At 34.8% G+C, this 16,847-nt stretch overlaps 1 protein-coding gene across 2 annotated transcripts in view; it reads right to left on the bottom strand.

The window, feature by feature from the left end:
- HDAC9 (histone deacetylase 9) overlaps positions 1-15,975 on the bottom strand; it is a 298,491-nt gene extending 282,516 nt beyond the window's left edge. Inside the window, exons 1-2 of one of the 2 annotated variants that reach the window (XM_015589423.1) lie at positions 15,710-15,975; positions 15,408-15,470 (exon numbers count right to left, since the gene is read on the bottom strand). In XM_015589423.1, the coding sequence (XP_015444909.1) occupies positions 15,408-15,429 (22 nt within the window). In that variant the 5' untranslated portion in view covers positions 15,430-15,470; positions 15,710-15,975. The remainder of the gene's footprint in view (positions 1-15,407; positions 15,471-15,709) is intronic. The other variant, XM_015589424.2, reaches the window with a different exon arrangement.
- Positions 15,976-16,847: the final 872 nt, after the last annotated feature.

Raw genomic sequence — 16,847 nt, 5'->3', positions numbered from 1 at the left:
TGGCTTTCCTGGAATTATCTCCACTAAAACAAACCCCAATGGCTAATAATATGAAAACTGTTCAACTCCACCAGTAATCAGAGAAATTCACATAAAAAAGTAATGCTGTGCCACTTTTTATCTTTCAATTTAGCAAGAATATCTAGAGTCTGACAATGTCCAATGATGGCAGGGATGTGGGAAAAATGGTTTTCACAATATAGCTAGTGAAATATGAAGATAATCTCTACTATTTATTGGTTCAATGCCCAAGGAACTAGACAAAGCTGTAGATAACGGAATAGAAAGATGTTCTCTCCTGTGTCTACAAAGCAATTTAATATATTTTCTAGTCATCTGAAAATGAACTCACATAAAGTTTTCTAGAGCTACAGTTATATCCATATTCAGGTTTAGCTCTATGCTAAAGAGAGAGAAAGTTGGAAGGAAGTAAGAAATCTATCTATCATCTATCATCTCTCTCTCTCTTTCTCTCTCTGTCTCTCTGTCTCTGTCTCTGTCTCTGTCTCTGTCTCTCTGTCTCTCTCTCTCTCTCTCTCTTTATGTATCTATCGGAGATCTATCATATACACATAGATGATGATAGATAGATAGATAGATAGATAGATAGATAGATAGAGAGATAGAGAGATAGAGAGATAGAGAGATAGATATAGATAGATAATCATTGATCTTTCCAAACCAATGATGTAGGAAAATTTTGAGTTAATTATTGGGATAATGGATAGTGAGAGCTGACTCGATTAAAATCCGAAATAAGTGATTTTAGACTAGGGACATTGTTTTTAGTGTGTTTTATCATCAGTTGCCTAAATTTTTTTCCCTATTATTTTCCTTCTTACAATATACAAATTAGGTTAAGTTGATAAACAATTTTTCCTAATATTTTTATATTCAACTTTCAGAAAAGAAAACAAATGAATAATTTCAGTTAACTGAGTTTATAGTTCCAAAAATTATAATTCTTTAGAAATCGGCTTGAACTAATTCTTATTTCTTGGTAATGCTTAGAAACGTCTAAATCCATGGTCAAACAATCTTGATTTCTTCCATCTTAATATGATTATTACAGCTGTGAGAACCTTATCTTAGACTCACAATGCTCCTAATGATGAGAAAACACAATTGGCAGCATTGGCAAAGTCAATGAAAGAAGACTGCCATGTATGTATTCATCCCCTGTGCTCTAAAACCTGAGTTTAACAGCTATGTTGCAAAATTTGGTTTTATTATCCAACTCCTTTTTTGGCCCATACTTTATTATTAACTCAATTAATTTTCTGTGCCTTAATGCCCTTAATTTATCCTAACTTGTGCTGAGTTTTACGTCTAAACCAGAGCAAAAAGACTACTCTTAAAAAATTATGTCTCTTTTCTTACTTATATACCTATTCTGTTCACCATTCCTCTCCCACTTAAACATAAATATATTTACTTCATTCTTCTTAAATAGCTATGTGTACAGATTGATTCACTCCTTCCATCTGTTATTCTTTAATACCTCACTCTGTGAATTCTCTGTTCTGACATTTTACTTTAGATAATTTTTTAAATTGCTGATACCCTTGGCATTCAAAATTTGATTATTAAAGTGTTTACCAAAAGATCTTATCTTATTGCCCTCTTCTCAAAGAATATAACCAATTAAATAATGCCTGAATAAATATAGGTGAGCTCTAAATAGCAATCTGAGGTGCGGAACTGTTTCAAACTGATACTATTGTTAACCAAAAAATCCATCCATTTTTGCCCTTTATGTAAGAAAACAGTCTTTTTAAAAAAATCACAAAGAGAAAAATAGGATTAAATGTGAAGTGTTTTTTGAATAATATAAAATATACCTGTAATGATTTGCACAGTCAAATTTATTCTTCTACTTGTATAAAAAAGTATGCATTTATATTCAGGCAGTCTTAAATTAGCTATTTCACACTTAACATTTTGAATGCTGACACAAATATGAAATTTCTATTGGCATTATTCATTGAAAAATCAAGTCAAATAAGAATACTCTAAAATTCTCCGCTAAGAATAATTAAAATATTTGAAGAGTCATATACATATTGTCAAAACACTCGAGGTCATCCTTGACCACTCTACAATGAATGGTCTTAATTTTTGAGTCAAAGGCTCTAACATCTTCCAAAATTCTATATTTTTCAAATTTACAATGAAGCTGAGAACTTTCTACATAAAAGGAATCATGTCCACAAAAAAATATTATAAAAACAGACTTTGTGCAATGCTACTGTATTCTTTAATCATTCATTTATTTAAAAATAGTCTCAGGGACCAATTATGTGCTAGGCACTGTGGGGAATAAAAATAGAAGTAAAACATGATCCTTTTCCTCTCGGAGCTTATAATATAACTAATTGGGGGGATGGGGAACACGGACATAAATAACCACAGTGGAAGACAGAAAATGGGAATGTTCTAAGAGAGTATAAAGGACTGGGTATGAGGTGGGGGAGGGAAGGGAGGGAAAGAAACAAAACTGGGAAGTGTTGCAGGGGATTTGGGAGAGGGGGCGGCATTTGGAGACATTTGAACTGAGCTTCCTAAGAGTTCGGATTTCTCCCCGTAAAGACTGTTGGAATGGAGCAGAGGGTATTTCAGAAAAAGGAAATAGCTAATTATTAGTTCATATATATAAAAACATATACACAATAATAGATAAATAAGAAATCTAGCTTAAAAATACAGCTAAGTACTCAATAAATAATAATAGAATGAGACAATCCTTGAGGGAAAAAGGTAGCTATTAAACCATTTCCCTCAAGCTACACACTGAATCCAACAAAGCCTGTTGGGTAGGAGTTTGGCTCAGTCCCAGTCTTCCTGAAGCTCAAGAAACATCATAGCTGACAGTCTTCCCTGGGCTCCCTTGCCTACCTGCTGATAAAGGCTTCCCCATCCCTTCTACAAGGCAGAAGTCGGTAGAGATTAAAATAGCCCCAGAACACTTCCTGCTCTATTCTAATTGTGCTTCATTCCATTTGACTTAAACCACTTGGAATGTTGAGAGAAAACCCCATGAGGCATCAAGCATGTGAGATAATGTGTCAGTCCCTCAAAAATGTTTGTCCATCTTACTATGTGTATCTATCATTGTTCCCTACCCATGAGAAAGCAGAACGTGGGGAAAATAGCTCTTTGCTGTCATAATGCTGCTTCTCCTTTTTAAAAAACACATCTATCACCTCTATGAAATACTTTCTTACTCCACTATTATAACAATTTGTCACAAATCTATCTACTCTTCAACACAATGAAGACTGTATTCTAAATATTTTGTTTGAAAGTTAGAGTTCTATAGCCATCTAACAAAGTTGACATTTGACCAATGATTTCCCTGAATTAAATACTGGGTACATTGTAGGTGCTCAATAAATTCCATTGTAAAGTATACTGTATTTTATAAAAGTGTACAATACTTATGTTTATGAGAAAATGTTCTTTGACTTCTAACATTAGCAGGTGAAGATATATTGTTTCCTTTCTTTTTAGCCCTCAAGAGAAGAGAAACTATTCACTTTACTAAATTGCTGGAAGGTTCCTACTGCTTAGGTAAGAAGTTTCAGCACAGCTGATGTTAGAGTTAGACTAATGGGCAAAGCTGAATGTCTAGTAAGGGGTTCTAAAAGGTCCTTAATTTCTAGTCAATACCATTTATCCTAGGAGGAAGACATCTAATTCTATAGTCTCTCTTTGGGAAACAGAGAAAATCATAGCTACAGCCTTCGCCCTGCTTCCTCGTCTACCTGCTGATAAAAGCTTCCCATCCCTTGCACAAGGCAGAGGTATGGTAGAGACTAAAAGAGCTCCATACCATGCTCTGCTCTATTCTAACTGTGCTTTCATTCTATTTGACTTAGCCCGAATGGAATGTTGATAGAAAACCTGCTTTTATTGGGAAGATACTCTTCACATCTATGTTTCTCAAAACATTTTACTTGACTACCTCAGCTAATACTGTCTCTGCTACCACCAATCATTTTCTATCTCATTTTTCTATTTTACCTTTCCTTAGTACTTATTATTATCTAAAGTAGTATGATCTAGCCATCATACAACTGAGTAATCTCCGAACCATGTATCTCTTTGTTTTGTTTTATAGTTGTACCTTCCATGTGGAGAACAATATCTGGCACACGGTTGACTCGCAGATATTTCTGAGTGAAAAAATGAACACGTGAATGACTATTTCACCTCGGCTTCCAAAGCCTCAAACACTTACATCACCTCCTGAAACCCTCAGCCCGCTAATTAAGGATGGTAAGGATGCAACTGGTTCCTACAATTGCTGCTACTCCCACCCTCTAAATTTATTTACATCTTGGCTTCTTTGAGAATGCATTTGAATTGCTGTGGTTCCTGTTTTTGTCACTTTGCGAATTCCTAATGGTCAGTGGATTCCTACAAAAATATTTATCTTTAAAAAAGATATGTTTTTCAGTAAATAATAAAATTATGAATATTCCTACAGTGCTCTAAGCATTTCAATTAATGTGTAATATGAAATGTATTAACTATCGCTTTAACATTTAACATCATCTAACAACAAGTTGATAATCAGGAAATGTAAAATGCAAATTAAACAGATTAAATCACAATTCTAATTTTAATACAAAATATCAATTGCTAAGGTCTGAATTAAGCACAGTTTATGTAAGCTAAAAGAAGAGTTCTCAAATGTGAAACTGTACATTTCATTGTACATGAAATGTGTTGGGTTCATCTAGTTAGTTATACTAGAACAACTAGCAGAGACTAATACCTACTTTTTAATACATTGAGAATTTTATCTCATCTATTAAAATCAACAACTTACATCAATGCATCATACTAATATCTTTTATAGCTATATTTTATATATTACTACAATAAAGCCAGCAGCATACATATTATTTTATAGGTATGACAATTTATTATTAAGTCATTTATGATATATTCACTTATTTTTCCACACTTTATAGCCAACTTGCATATTCATTGTACTTATATTTGACTATTTTTCATAAACCACCTCTTAAGTCCAATCTGCATGAGATTTCAAAATAATACTCCATGTCTATTGGAGGAATTTAATAAAAATTTAGATTTCTTAGCTTAAAAAAGTTCTAATTATTTTCTTAATAATAGTCATTGTTACAAAGTGAAAAAAAGAAAAAAGTGTGTGTGTGTGTGTGTGTGTGTGTATACTATAAAATGCCATTTTCGCTGGAAGTTCAGCAGTGAGGAGTCCTGTTTATGAGCCATATTAACACCAAATAGAGAGCTTAGCAATGTCTGTTTCTAAAAATAAACCTCTGTGTCTCTTGTTGTCATCATCAACCACAGTATTCTGTGCTCTGTGACAGAAAGCATCAAGGCTGCCTCTTTGCCTTTCCACAAGTATTATACATCACTCCTGAAAGGCCTCCCCTTTCTGTCAAGGTGGCATAGATAAAAAGAATTTTGCGATCACCCTAAGCACATATTTAAACATTATTGTCCCTTAAGCAGACAGTTATCATGTTGTTTTGGCAGCAGGAAGGAATCTGTGGTTTCACTTGAATGTTATTCTTCTTTATTTAAACTACTAGAAATAACCCAAAAATGACAGAATGCTCTTTCTATAAATAATCATTCCAGTGTAGAGTTATATTAGGAGGTAACTCAGATGGCATGATAACGCCTAACAAGCTAATCTTAGACCTGCGATGCCATAAGATAGAAATACCGAGGCTAAGAATAACTGACCCAAAGGAGTCAACCTGCTAAAGAGAGCCACAGACATGTGGGCATCTGCAGATTCTAATGCATTTAATGATCTCCTGAAAGCTCCTTTCCTCTAGGAAGGCAATAAATTATGATCGTCATTAAAATGACAATCAATAATGCTTTTACAAAGTATTGATTCATAAAAATGGCCAATATTCTCACAGCAAATAAGATAAAAAATAGCTGCTGGAAACCAGAGTTGGCTCTAATAATTGGATTAGCATCTAATTGGTGAGTATTACGCATGAGTCACCTGTAGAACATACAGTATTCATCCAATGAAATAAAATTTAATCAAGATAAAGTAAAATGTAATATCATCTTGGCATATGCAAACATTGCCATCGACTTTTCACCCAAAATGCCAAAACTGAACCCAAATTGGACCAGTATGTATTCAAAATAGGCAGAATCTAAATTTTGATCATTCTTTTGGCTCAAGGATTTGAGGTGGCAATATTGAAATTAGGATTCAAGTGGAGACACAGACTTTACTGACCCCAATCCCCACCCCCTAGCCCCGATTTCCAGCTAAAAACCAAGGTAGGTATAATTCAAACACTTAGGTCAAAAGAAACTGAACCCCAGAGTGCTAACACCTGAAAAAAATACCTTCTTCTGATAAAATACATTAGTAATAATGTGCTATTTTGAAATGGTACAAACCTTGCCTTTAGAGTTTCTGAGACTATTGTGAGCATTGGCAAACATATGCCAAACGCATTTGGGATGCTGGTTCTGTCCACAGAGTCTGTTCATTACTCTATGTATCATCAGTCTCACGGAACTGTGGAGGTTGCCTCATGTCCATCTCAGCCCAGAATAGTGTTAACTTCAACCGATTTTATTATCAAGCACTGGGAATGTGAATTAAGGCTCCTCCCCCATGCCTCTCGACACAGTTGCCTATTTGTGCCTTAAATCTCCCAGGACTAAGAAGTGTGCCTAGATGTTTGTTTATACGTATGGCCGATTCCATACGTTTAGCACCAAATGAAAACCATTATCCTATGCTAAATATTTTCCTCTTGAAGAACAAGTAGCAGGGACATGGTAAACAAAAATGAGTTCAAACCAGATCCTGCCAGTTCCAAACCATGATAACTCTCAGAAAGATCCTCTGAATCTATTGCCTCATCTTCAAAATATGAATACTGTTGCAATGACCACTACTGCAGACCTCATCACCTTGTGGAGAGGATTAAATGATAAAATAATGTCTGATACAGAAAATGTTTTAAAACATGAGCTTATTATATCAATAATAATAAGAATAACAGTGATAAAAAATGATGGAAAATATGAGTCCAATCACTGACCTTTTAAATTGAGACTAAACAACTAGATCAGCATGGAATGTGGCAGGAAAACCATGATAATGGTAACCGATGATGACAATTTTTCCTTCAAATTTAAAATGAGCAGTTCCTGATGTAAAATCATGAATTTAAAATACACACTTGAATTTTATTTGTAAGCAGATTTAAAAAACACTATGAAGAATAAATTTTAAATTGCATTCAATTCACCAAGAGCTTTTCTAGTTTACCCTACATGGGGTTCCCTAGAAAAATTATAGGGAAGAACACCCAGGCCAATGTAATTTAACGGAAATTTAATAACATTTTCTTTCTTTCTTTTTTTTTTTTTTTTGGTTGTTGTTTGTCCTTAATTCAAATTTTGAAAAATACTTTCTGACATTTTCATATTTTCACCCAGTTTGGATGTCAAGCCTAATTAGACACCCACTAAAACTTACTTCAAATAATTGAGAATGACACCTACACGTCTACAATTGTGTCAATACTGAATATAAATTATGAATTAAACATTTCTAATAAAAGTGGTAGACCACGAGGGGAAGAAGCAAGAAAATTAAGTTCTAGGGTATTTCCAACCTTATTAGCATGCAAGGAGTTTAATCATAAGTAAATGACTAGTTACACTCTGTGGTTTGGTAAATTTCCTTCTTTCTTAAATGTAGTTTTCATTGGATTTAATCATGGGGTATTTTAAAAGCAGTATATATAAAAGGCCCATCACTTGTTTTACTATGGAAAATTTAACCTTAAGATGAGTGAAACTGATATTCTTATAAAACATGAGGATTCTTATAAAGTGTAAGAATTACTTAATTTTATATTCAAAAGTAATTAAGTATTACTTAATTTTATATTCATAATTTTATATTCATTAGAGTAACCCTAAACATAATATTCTCTGATAACACTTTAAAGTGTAGGTCAGTTAGTGTTGTAAAAACTCTTGTTTTATTATATTTGTTTTGTATAACGGACTTGGTGGAAGAAGAATAGAAGTAGTGAACACAAGGTTTTTCTCATCCTTTCATCTCTTGATTTTCAATCTCTTGGGATTGGAAAAGTTAAAACTGCCCATAGAAGGACACCATTCATCCCAAGCTAACCAGTGACAGGTCAACTTCCTTTCAAGAACAGAATAGATCTTAGCACTGCCACACTGATCTGAAGCACATGGCATAATATCTTTAAATTTCATCTAGAGAAAGCTTGTTTTTAAAGTCATTTTCACGAGCTTTTATTCCAATTAAATTGTTTTCAAAGAATTCCAATTCAGAAAAAAAAAGTTAAAATGCAGTTACCATTCCAGATTGTTAAAACCGTTCATTACTGTAAAATGTAATAATTATAACAACCTACTGGCAAAGAAATTGCATTCTGAGTATTTTTAAGATAATCCCTTTTTTAATGTACTGGAAAAGTTTATACATGATTAGATAAATTTCTCTTAATATTCCCTGTACTTTTCAAATATTAAAAGAATATTTTACTCAGACTTATAATAAATACTTAGAATACATCAGTCCACAATTTTGATCTTCCTCTTCTCTAAAAAAATGACTTACAACCTAGGGAGACCCAGTTTTCTACCGTAATTACTACAGTTTCTTTATTAGGTCTCCTTCTAACAACAGATAGTATTAAAAAGTCTTTCTATTCAATACCAGTAAAAAAAAAAAAAAGAGATTTAAGTTATAAATGTATATCTTCAAGAAAATTAAGACCTAAATTTTACTTGAAAGAAAATTACGTAGTACTTCACTTAATTAATTATATTTTGAGAAATTACAAACTAAAACAAATTACAAAGAAGAGATTTCTAACCACCAACGTACACACTGTAGCAAATACTGCTGGTGCCTAGCTGACATTCATTCTTCTCACCCTTTCTTCTTCCTGATAGGTACTAGATTACTAGCAGCAGCATCCCTCCTCCCTGGCCTACCCATGGCCCTATGGAACAATTACAGTGGTTCCATTCTTCTTTTCAGTGACTGGCTAATGTATGGGCACGTGAAGCTATTTTGGCCAATGAGTTATGAAGGATGATTTTCTGGAAAATTTTTGGGTAAAACTTCCTTCCTAAAGGAAACACCCCTCACCCCCAAAAGCAAAGTTTCTCTTCTATGTCTCTCTGGAACTGCTACAGTCAACTTGTGATTACTAGAGAAAACAGCCTTGTGATGATAGCAAGGACTGCATGCTGTTGACATTACTGACCACGTGGTGTTGCCTAACCAGGGTTGCTATTTCCCTAAATGATAAATTTCCTTGTTGTGTGTCACTTTGAGTAGGATTTTCAGTTACCTGCAACAGAAGACAATCTAATTTATACACTACTACTTACAATTAATCACTGTTAGTGTATTGGCATAGTAGCTTTCTATGTGGATGTATAAGAAACATTTTTTAGAAGATGTGTGCATATTATTAAAATGCATAAAGGCAAAAAAGTCTGACGATGAAAACAAAAGCCCCTCTACCACCAGGACCACCATCACAAACATAAAATCTTTCCTAATTTCTTTCTATCTATACACGGATTCTTCTGGGACATGAATGAATAGACAAAATATACTTTTATAAAAATGAGATAATATCACTGATGTTATTTTTAAAAACATTATTAAATCTGAATGCACTTAACAGAATTAAAATTTGCAATTGAAAGGACCGTAAACATACTAAATGTGTCCTTCCTATAGGAGGTACTATTTCCAAAATGATTTCTCTAACATTACATAAAGAAACCATTTTTAAAAATCATTGTTTTGAGTATTTTTTTAAACTATATTTTTCTATTTTAAGCAGCAGGGAGTCTGCCCCTGTTCAGAGAGGAGAGGATACTAGCACTTTCACACGTCCCTCCATCTCACCTCTCCCCAGTGTCTCATATTGGTTAGCTTTATGAATATTTTTACATTGCCCTACTTTATAAAATTTGCTTTCTGTCCTATAACTACAATCTCATAGTTGTTTAAATGGATTAAATGTTGCTCCATTAAACTGTGTTTTCTATACTTCTGAATTACACTTTTTATTTTTAAGTTCATCTCTTCATCGTGTGGGCTTCATTGTCAAGCAATCTATTTCATGTCTGAAGATTTCTAATTTGTCTACCTATTTTTCCTATATTTTACTAACATCTTGCCTAGGTGGAATATTGGACTGCACTTCTAGAACTTCAGAGATTTTTCTTCATTATCTTCTGGCATTGAGTGATGAATACTTTTGATAAGTATTCTTGAGTTCCATATATTTCCTTTCTTTTCACCCTACCCCCACCATAGATCTTTGCTTTATCTGCCTGAATCCCTAAAGAATTATTTAACATTTGAAATTCAATAGCCCAGTTAGGATGTGACTCGGCGGTAAACATTTGCGTGGAATTTTCCTAAAAGATGGGAGCTCTTTCAATCTTTCCTAAAAGATGGGAGCTCTTTCAAATCAGTTTTTTTCTTTTTCAGTGAAATGATCTTTCTTCATTTTCACTGAAATCATCTGTTTAAATGTTTTGGAATATTAACTTCAGGAACATAAATACTCTTTGTTATATTGTCTTTCTTATTTATTGATTTCTCTCCAATTGCTTTAATTCATTTTCCTTTTTCATTCCCACTGATTGTCTCAAGCCTTTCCTCTTTGTTGTTAAAATTGTCTATTGTTTCTTGCTATTTCTAATGAATATTTTTGTTCTATAATTATCATGTTTTTTTCACTCTCAATTTGTTTTCCTAAATCTAAAATACCCTTTTTTCATCCCATTCTATTGTTTCACCATCTCATTTTTGAGTTCTTGTTTTATGGAATTTATGTTCTTTCTAAAGTGCTCTATTTGTCGGGACTGATTATTAGACAATTCCATGGATTCAGCGAGTTGATGCTTCCTTCTTGGTGGAATCACGAAGGCTAGTTGGGGAAGAGTATTTCGTTGCAGAGAGCTGTAGATCATTTCCCCAATTTAGAGTATTCCTCGGGAGCCTTCGTTTCTCCAGAGTGGCAGTGTTTGTTCACCTTCCTCCCATTTTACTAGTTGCTCTTCCACAATCCTTTCTTCTATTCCTCAGTCACAAGAAATAATAACAATAAAAGCAAACAACAATAATAACAACCAAAGTAGAAGATATCTGGTCAGTACGCCTCTCTCCAAATTTGGGAATTTTAGTAAGAATTTTCAGGTTGTCAGTAAAATTCTAAGGAGGCCTAGAATTCAGGTCCTGTTAGGTTTCTCTGATCTAACCAAAGATCCTTGCTTCCATTTTTCCTCAACTATTAGTATCTGAGGTATATTGCTTTGGTCATATTGTTTTCTTTGTTCAGTTATTATTAATATTATGTGTTGGGGGCAGGTGTTTGCTGCCTTATGCTATTTTTGGAACACTTCATTATTTATCAGTGATGAGAAATTATGTGGTACATTTTCAAATTTCTCATCTCCAAAATCAAAATCATCATTTTTAAAGTCATAATTTGGGTTTACTTTGGTCTTCTGAGGGGTTTTACTGAATTTTCTTACTTAATGGACATAACGATTATGCCACCTGCGTCATGAACAGAATTAAAAAATACTCATTTTCGTCCCCATTCTCAATGGGACAATTTATAACTAGCTTTTTGATTGCTACCTATCAAATGTTCAAATTGGTGACAGCCTTGTAAGTGAAGATAACCTGAGTTAGTGAACAGCAAAACAGTAATTATGGGGACTACACCAGAGTGATTCTTGACATGACAGGAGTATTTCACAGACTTACATTTTCATAATTAGATTCTGCTTTCCAAGTAGACATAAATGACTACTGAATCTAAAACGTTTCTTTCCTCTTGATGATACACACAAAAGGGGGAAAAAGGGGATTCTCAAAGGGTGAAGATATATTTTCCATAAAAGAAATTCAGGATTTAGCTTCAAATGTTCTCTTTTATACCCTAAAATACATAGTGAAAATATGAGTTTTTCTTATTGTGAATGTATTTTACATTAATGCTGTACAAACTCTAGGAAATTCTTTCACAGTAATTATTCCAGTATTGTCTGGATGGGTCTGCTGTCCAATGTGTGAAGTGACATGCCTAGCAACAGGAGAACACCCCGAATCTGCCAGCTACTGTTGAGTGACCGGAGTAAATATTTGTACATACTTTAGTTTCTTCCAGTTATAACTTAGAGTGGCCCACACAAGCCATAACAATGGAAACTGACCTGGTAACATGTGTCACTCATACTGAATTCCAAGATTCAATATTATTGAGCTTTTTAATTGAAAAGACATTAGCAGACTACAACCTAGTTCTACCTAAGATGTCTAGCCTGGATGGGTCAATATTAGGAAAAAATGGAACCATATAAAACATTTACAATTCAATAGTATATAAAGATCTCTGAAGAAAAATCATCTATATTAATGCATAGTATTCGATATAACTAGAATAACAAATGGGGACTCTAAAGCAGTGGCTAATAACAAAACAAAGCTTTTTTAAACAATTAATTTCAAGAAATCTGCTGCTAGAGGTTTCACTGTTTAATTACACATTCTACAACTTCTTTGCCTTTGATTATTACGTAATAAGACATTTCTCAAAACACATACATGCATACACACTAGCTACTCTGATTTATAGTCACAATTTGCACAAGGAAAGGATTTCATTCTTACCAGACCAGAAAAAGAAAAAACAAAAAAAACAAAAAAAAAAAGGGAAAAGCTGATTTATAAGATAACTAAAGAAAACTTACTATCAAAACAAAAAAATCATTTTCCCAGGTGACATACAGCTGAACCCATCCAGCTTGTTCAGCCATATAGAACATGGTATTGAAGAGCTGGGAGCTCAGATTCTTTCACTAGAAATAGTAATCATAATAGTGAGTCTACACTTTAATAACATGTTGTCACATTTGAACTTCACATGAATGCCAAGAAGTAAGCAGGAGGACATCATTATTCTTCAGTTTACGGACGAGTAAACCAGTTCTACAACTGGCTAGCGGAACACAGAGCTTTTGACTCCTACAGTGGTGCTCCCTCCACCACTCAGCATGGCTACCATATATATTTCACTCTCTTTCAGATCCAGACTCCACTCTAAGCCTATCAATCACATCCATGCCACTGGTCCACAAGAGAGTTGAACAAGATTTGTAGCTAAATTAAGACAAACACACCCCTACTTTAGCAATTAACTTAAAAGGGCAAACTCTCCTGAAATGAGTCCCCGGCATTGCCATCACCTCCCCATCTCCCCATGTCAATAATACTCAAAGTTTGCTGGATATTAAGATTGCTCTGAAGATACTAAACGCTCCAATGCTATTTCCCAATTGAATCAGAAGCTCTGGGGGTAGGACCCAGGCATCTATCTGTATGCTGTAAAATACTCTAAAACTGAAAGCCAGTTGCTCAGACAATAAAGATCAGGAGAATTAAATTTAAGGACATATTATAAACATTACATGGCATGATAGGAAGGATGTAAATGTTTTTATGTTTTGAACTTTAAAAATAAATAGAACTTAATATATTAAGAGTTTCCTTATTTACGCCAGACAGGTTTGGGTGTCAACGTCCATCTACACCACTTTTCATTTCCCAGCTGGTGCTTACACGTTGCTTCCTGTAGACCTGACGACAGCACGGGCAGTCTCAAGCACTGCCCTGTTTGAAAATATTGTTGCTTTGTTTAGAAATCATCAAATGTCAGAAAAATAACAATCTCAACAGAAATCGGAGAAATGTTATGTACGATTATCAAAGATATTGAGAAACAGTGAACCTTGTAAACACCTGTAGCGAGATTCACTGTCAGCAGTCGCCGCTTTAAAGGCTTTGTTTCTATCCTATGAAGAAAATGTAAATATTCAGCACAGAATTGAGAACTACCAGGATAAAGTGTAATACTGAACAGATACCTAAAATAGTGATTTTTAAAGAATTGGTCCACATTTAAAAAATCAAATGCTAAGTGACCAGTTCCATCAGACACAGACTGGCTGAACCCTCCCCAAGCTCTTGTCAAACTTACAGCCAGGAAGATAATAAATTATACTGAACTTGTGATATGTTTGCTTTAGATAAACAGTAACATAATCACCGTCACTTGAGTGTAAACATACCAAATTGTATAAAATCGGTATTTTATTCTAATTCCATGAAAGACTGAGTCAACAGAAGAATCTTAAAATCATCATAACTAACCAAGGTTTAAAGAAAACTTGCTTCAAACACAGATCCATAGATGGGGAGGTGTTCAACACTAAAATAGACATCATGGCAACCTGTGGAATATTTCTTTCACATTTATCTCTACCAAGTAAATGCTACTTTATGTTGCATTCTTATTATGAGAGTCAATGGGGTGATCTACAATTATGATTAAGCCCACATAGGAACTTAAAGATGTGAGGGAGAACTTTAAGCCAGTTGAGACTGTAGCATTCAGAAGAGGACCAAAACAAACCCCAATCTTATGAACTAGCTAGAGGAAATAAATATGAAAGGCACCAATGACAAATAAGTGATATTGCCTGGAGAGTCTCCTCTTTTCAACAAACAGCAATTAACAAAGCTGACAAGCTTCATCACTCATCAGCACATCTCCTTGAAGGCATAAGCACAGACACAGAGAAACTAGAAACTGGAATTTGTTACTGTTATTCTTTAAAACGTTGCACCTGCATATAATACCTCATATATGTGTTTATGCCATCGCATCTGCCTGACAATGTCAGACACCCCAAACGGCTTTAAAGAAATTAAAATAACCATCTGTTAATAATAATTTTATTTTATTTTAAACAGTTTCATTTTGGGTTGATGAGAAAAAGCCACATTAAAACTACCTTCACAACTCCATAGGAAACATATTTCAGAAGGTAGGTCTATAAATAGATGTGCTTCTGTATGCACACTGTAAATAAAAAATCATCAGGCTAGCGGAGGCTGCAATTTAAACTGAAGCCACAATATGAACTTACCTGATTTCTAAAGTCCCATTAGAATAAGCTTACAATCAGTACTGATCTCCTTTTTCTAGTTGCATAGTAAGGCGAAACACCCCCAACTACAGTTTACTTATCTCAGTCCCATCTTTCATCAGAAGCTTTGCGATTTCATTCAGAAGCAGCCGGCCCTAAACAGACTGAATATGCACAAAAACAGTAATGGAAGAGATCTAAGTTAAACCCTACAGATGCACCAAGAAAATAGCAACATCAACATCAAAAAGCAAATCCTTAAAAGAGGTGCTTTGCTTAGCTGCATTTCCCAAGTCAGCACCCTTTCACACGTAAAATGTCTCAGTTATGAAGGAGGATCTTACCTGAGCTGATCATACTGTGCATTCTCTGCTGAGCCAAGAGCTGCTCTCGTCCAGCCACCCCATCTGAGGAAAAACACGAGTCACTCTCGTAAATTGTCTGCAGCATATTCCAATCACTCTTAGTTCAGCTACATGAAAGATTCATCTCTGCTCAGTGCACCGGCCCCAGGAGCTACCCTCGCTGGTTTTCCCTCCTCCCCAAGGAGAAGCAGCAGAGGATCAACTTCGACAATGATTTCCTTTCTGTTAAGATGGACAGACACTTTTTCAAAAGACCTGGACACTTTTCCCATGTTACCAACCTGTGTGCAAAGCAGAAAGGACCGGGTGGATGCTAAGGCTCTCTGGAGTTTAGGTTATCCTGGAAACTAAAAGCAGGTGGGAAATAGGAATGTGCGTCAGGGTTACTGCTTTGTCAGAATAAGTAGAAAAATATTAACTCTACCCATGAGAAAAAGAAACCAATTAAACCTGGCTTAAAGTTCTTCAGGCTGCTAGAGTTTCCTTGCAAAAACCGGTCAGTCCTGCAAGTGGCTTCAGCTGGTGCCCTTCTCCTATCTGTTTGTGTGTGTCTTCCCTCTCTCTGGTCTCTCTCAGCTCAAGTTGGCTAAAGCTAGTGATAATCCATTTGCATATGAATCAACAACAGCATGGCCCACAGGCACAGAAATAGAACAATGGTCGGCCTGAGCCAAAAATAGGTCAAGCCTGGCCGAGTGATTGGAGCCTGCATTAATGCATTTAAAAATACCCCAGCAAACCCAGCTGTCCAGCCTCTATCTTTCAAACCATAATTCTCTATTGCAGGGCCTTAAAAGCAATTAACTCTTTCCTCCCTCCAAGCTTGCCTTACACACTGTGTTTCACACTGGCGATTCACATCCAAGGAAAGGAAGGCAAAAAAATTAAGAAACATAATTCGAAGAGGGCAAATGCACATACATTTCATTTTATTTTATTTTTGTAGTATGTGTTTTTGGAAGAGAGAGGAGAGAAGTGCAGAGCTCTGTATTGGTTCTAAAATAATACTGGAAGCTTTTGCTCATAATGTGGTTTCTGCCTCACCCACGCACAGCAATCCTGGTGTTCTATTTTTGTTGCCTGTTTCTCTGGCTACACTGCAGTTGGCTGTAGCACTAGAAGCTTTTCTGCCTTCTAGTTTCAAGACTGACAGGAGATTTAGTAGAGGTAGTTTCAGAAAACAAGCACACCCCAAAATAAAATATTTATAAAGGACTGGCTTGAATTTTTACTTGCTATTTGTGTAAGGCAATTGTCCATTTTGCAAATCTAAATATGACAGTAGTACCCCCTATCAGTTTTATCACATACTATCTATGATATTTAAATTAAAAAAAAAAAATAGCTTAGACCTGAAAATGTTCCCTCTACATCAGCCTCTCAGGCTAAATTAAATTTACCTGCAAAGAGAAAAAAAGA

Source organism: Pteropus alecto, unplaced genomic scaffold, assembly GCF_000325575.1.
Source record: "Pteropus alecto unplaced genomic scaffold, ASM32557v1 scaffold21, whole genome shotgun sequence".
Lineage (NCBI taxonomy): Eukaryota > Metazoa > Chordata > Mammalia > Chiroptera > Pteropodidae > Pteropus > Pteropus alecto.
The sequence above is the reverse complement of the archived record's forward strand: the minus strand, read 5'-3'. Positions and strand labels throughout refer to the sequence as shown.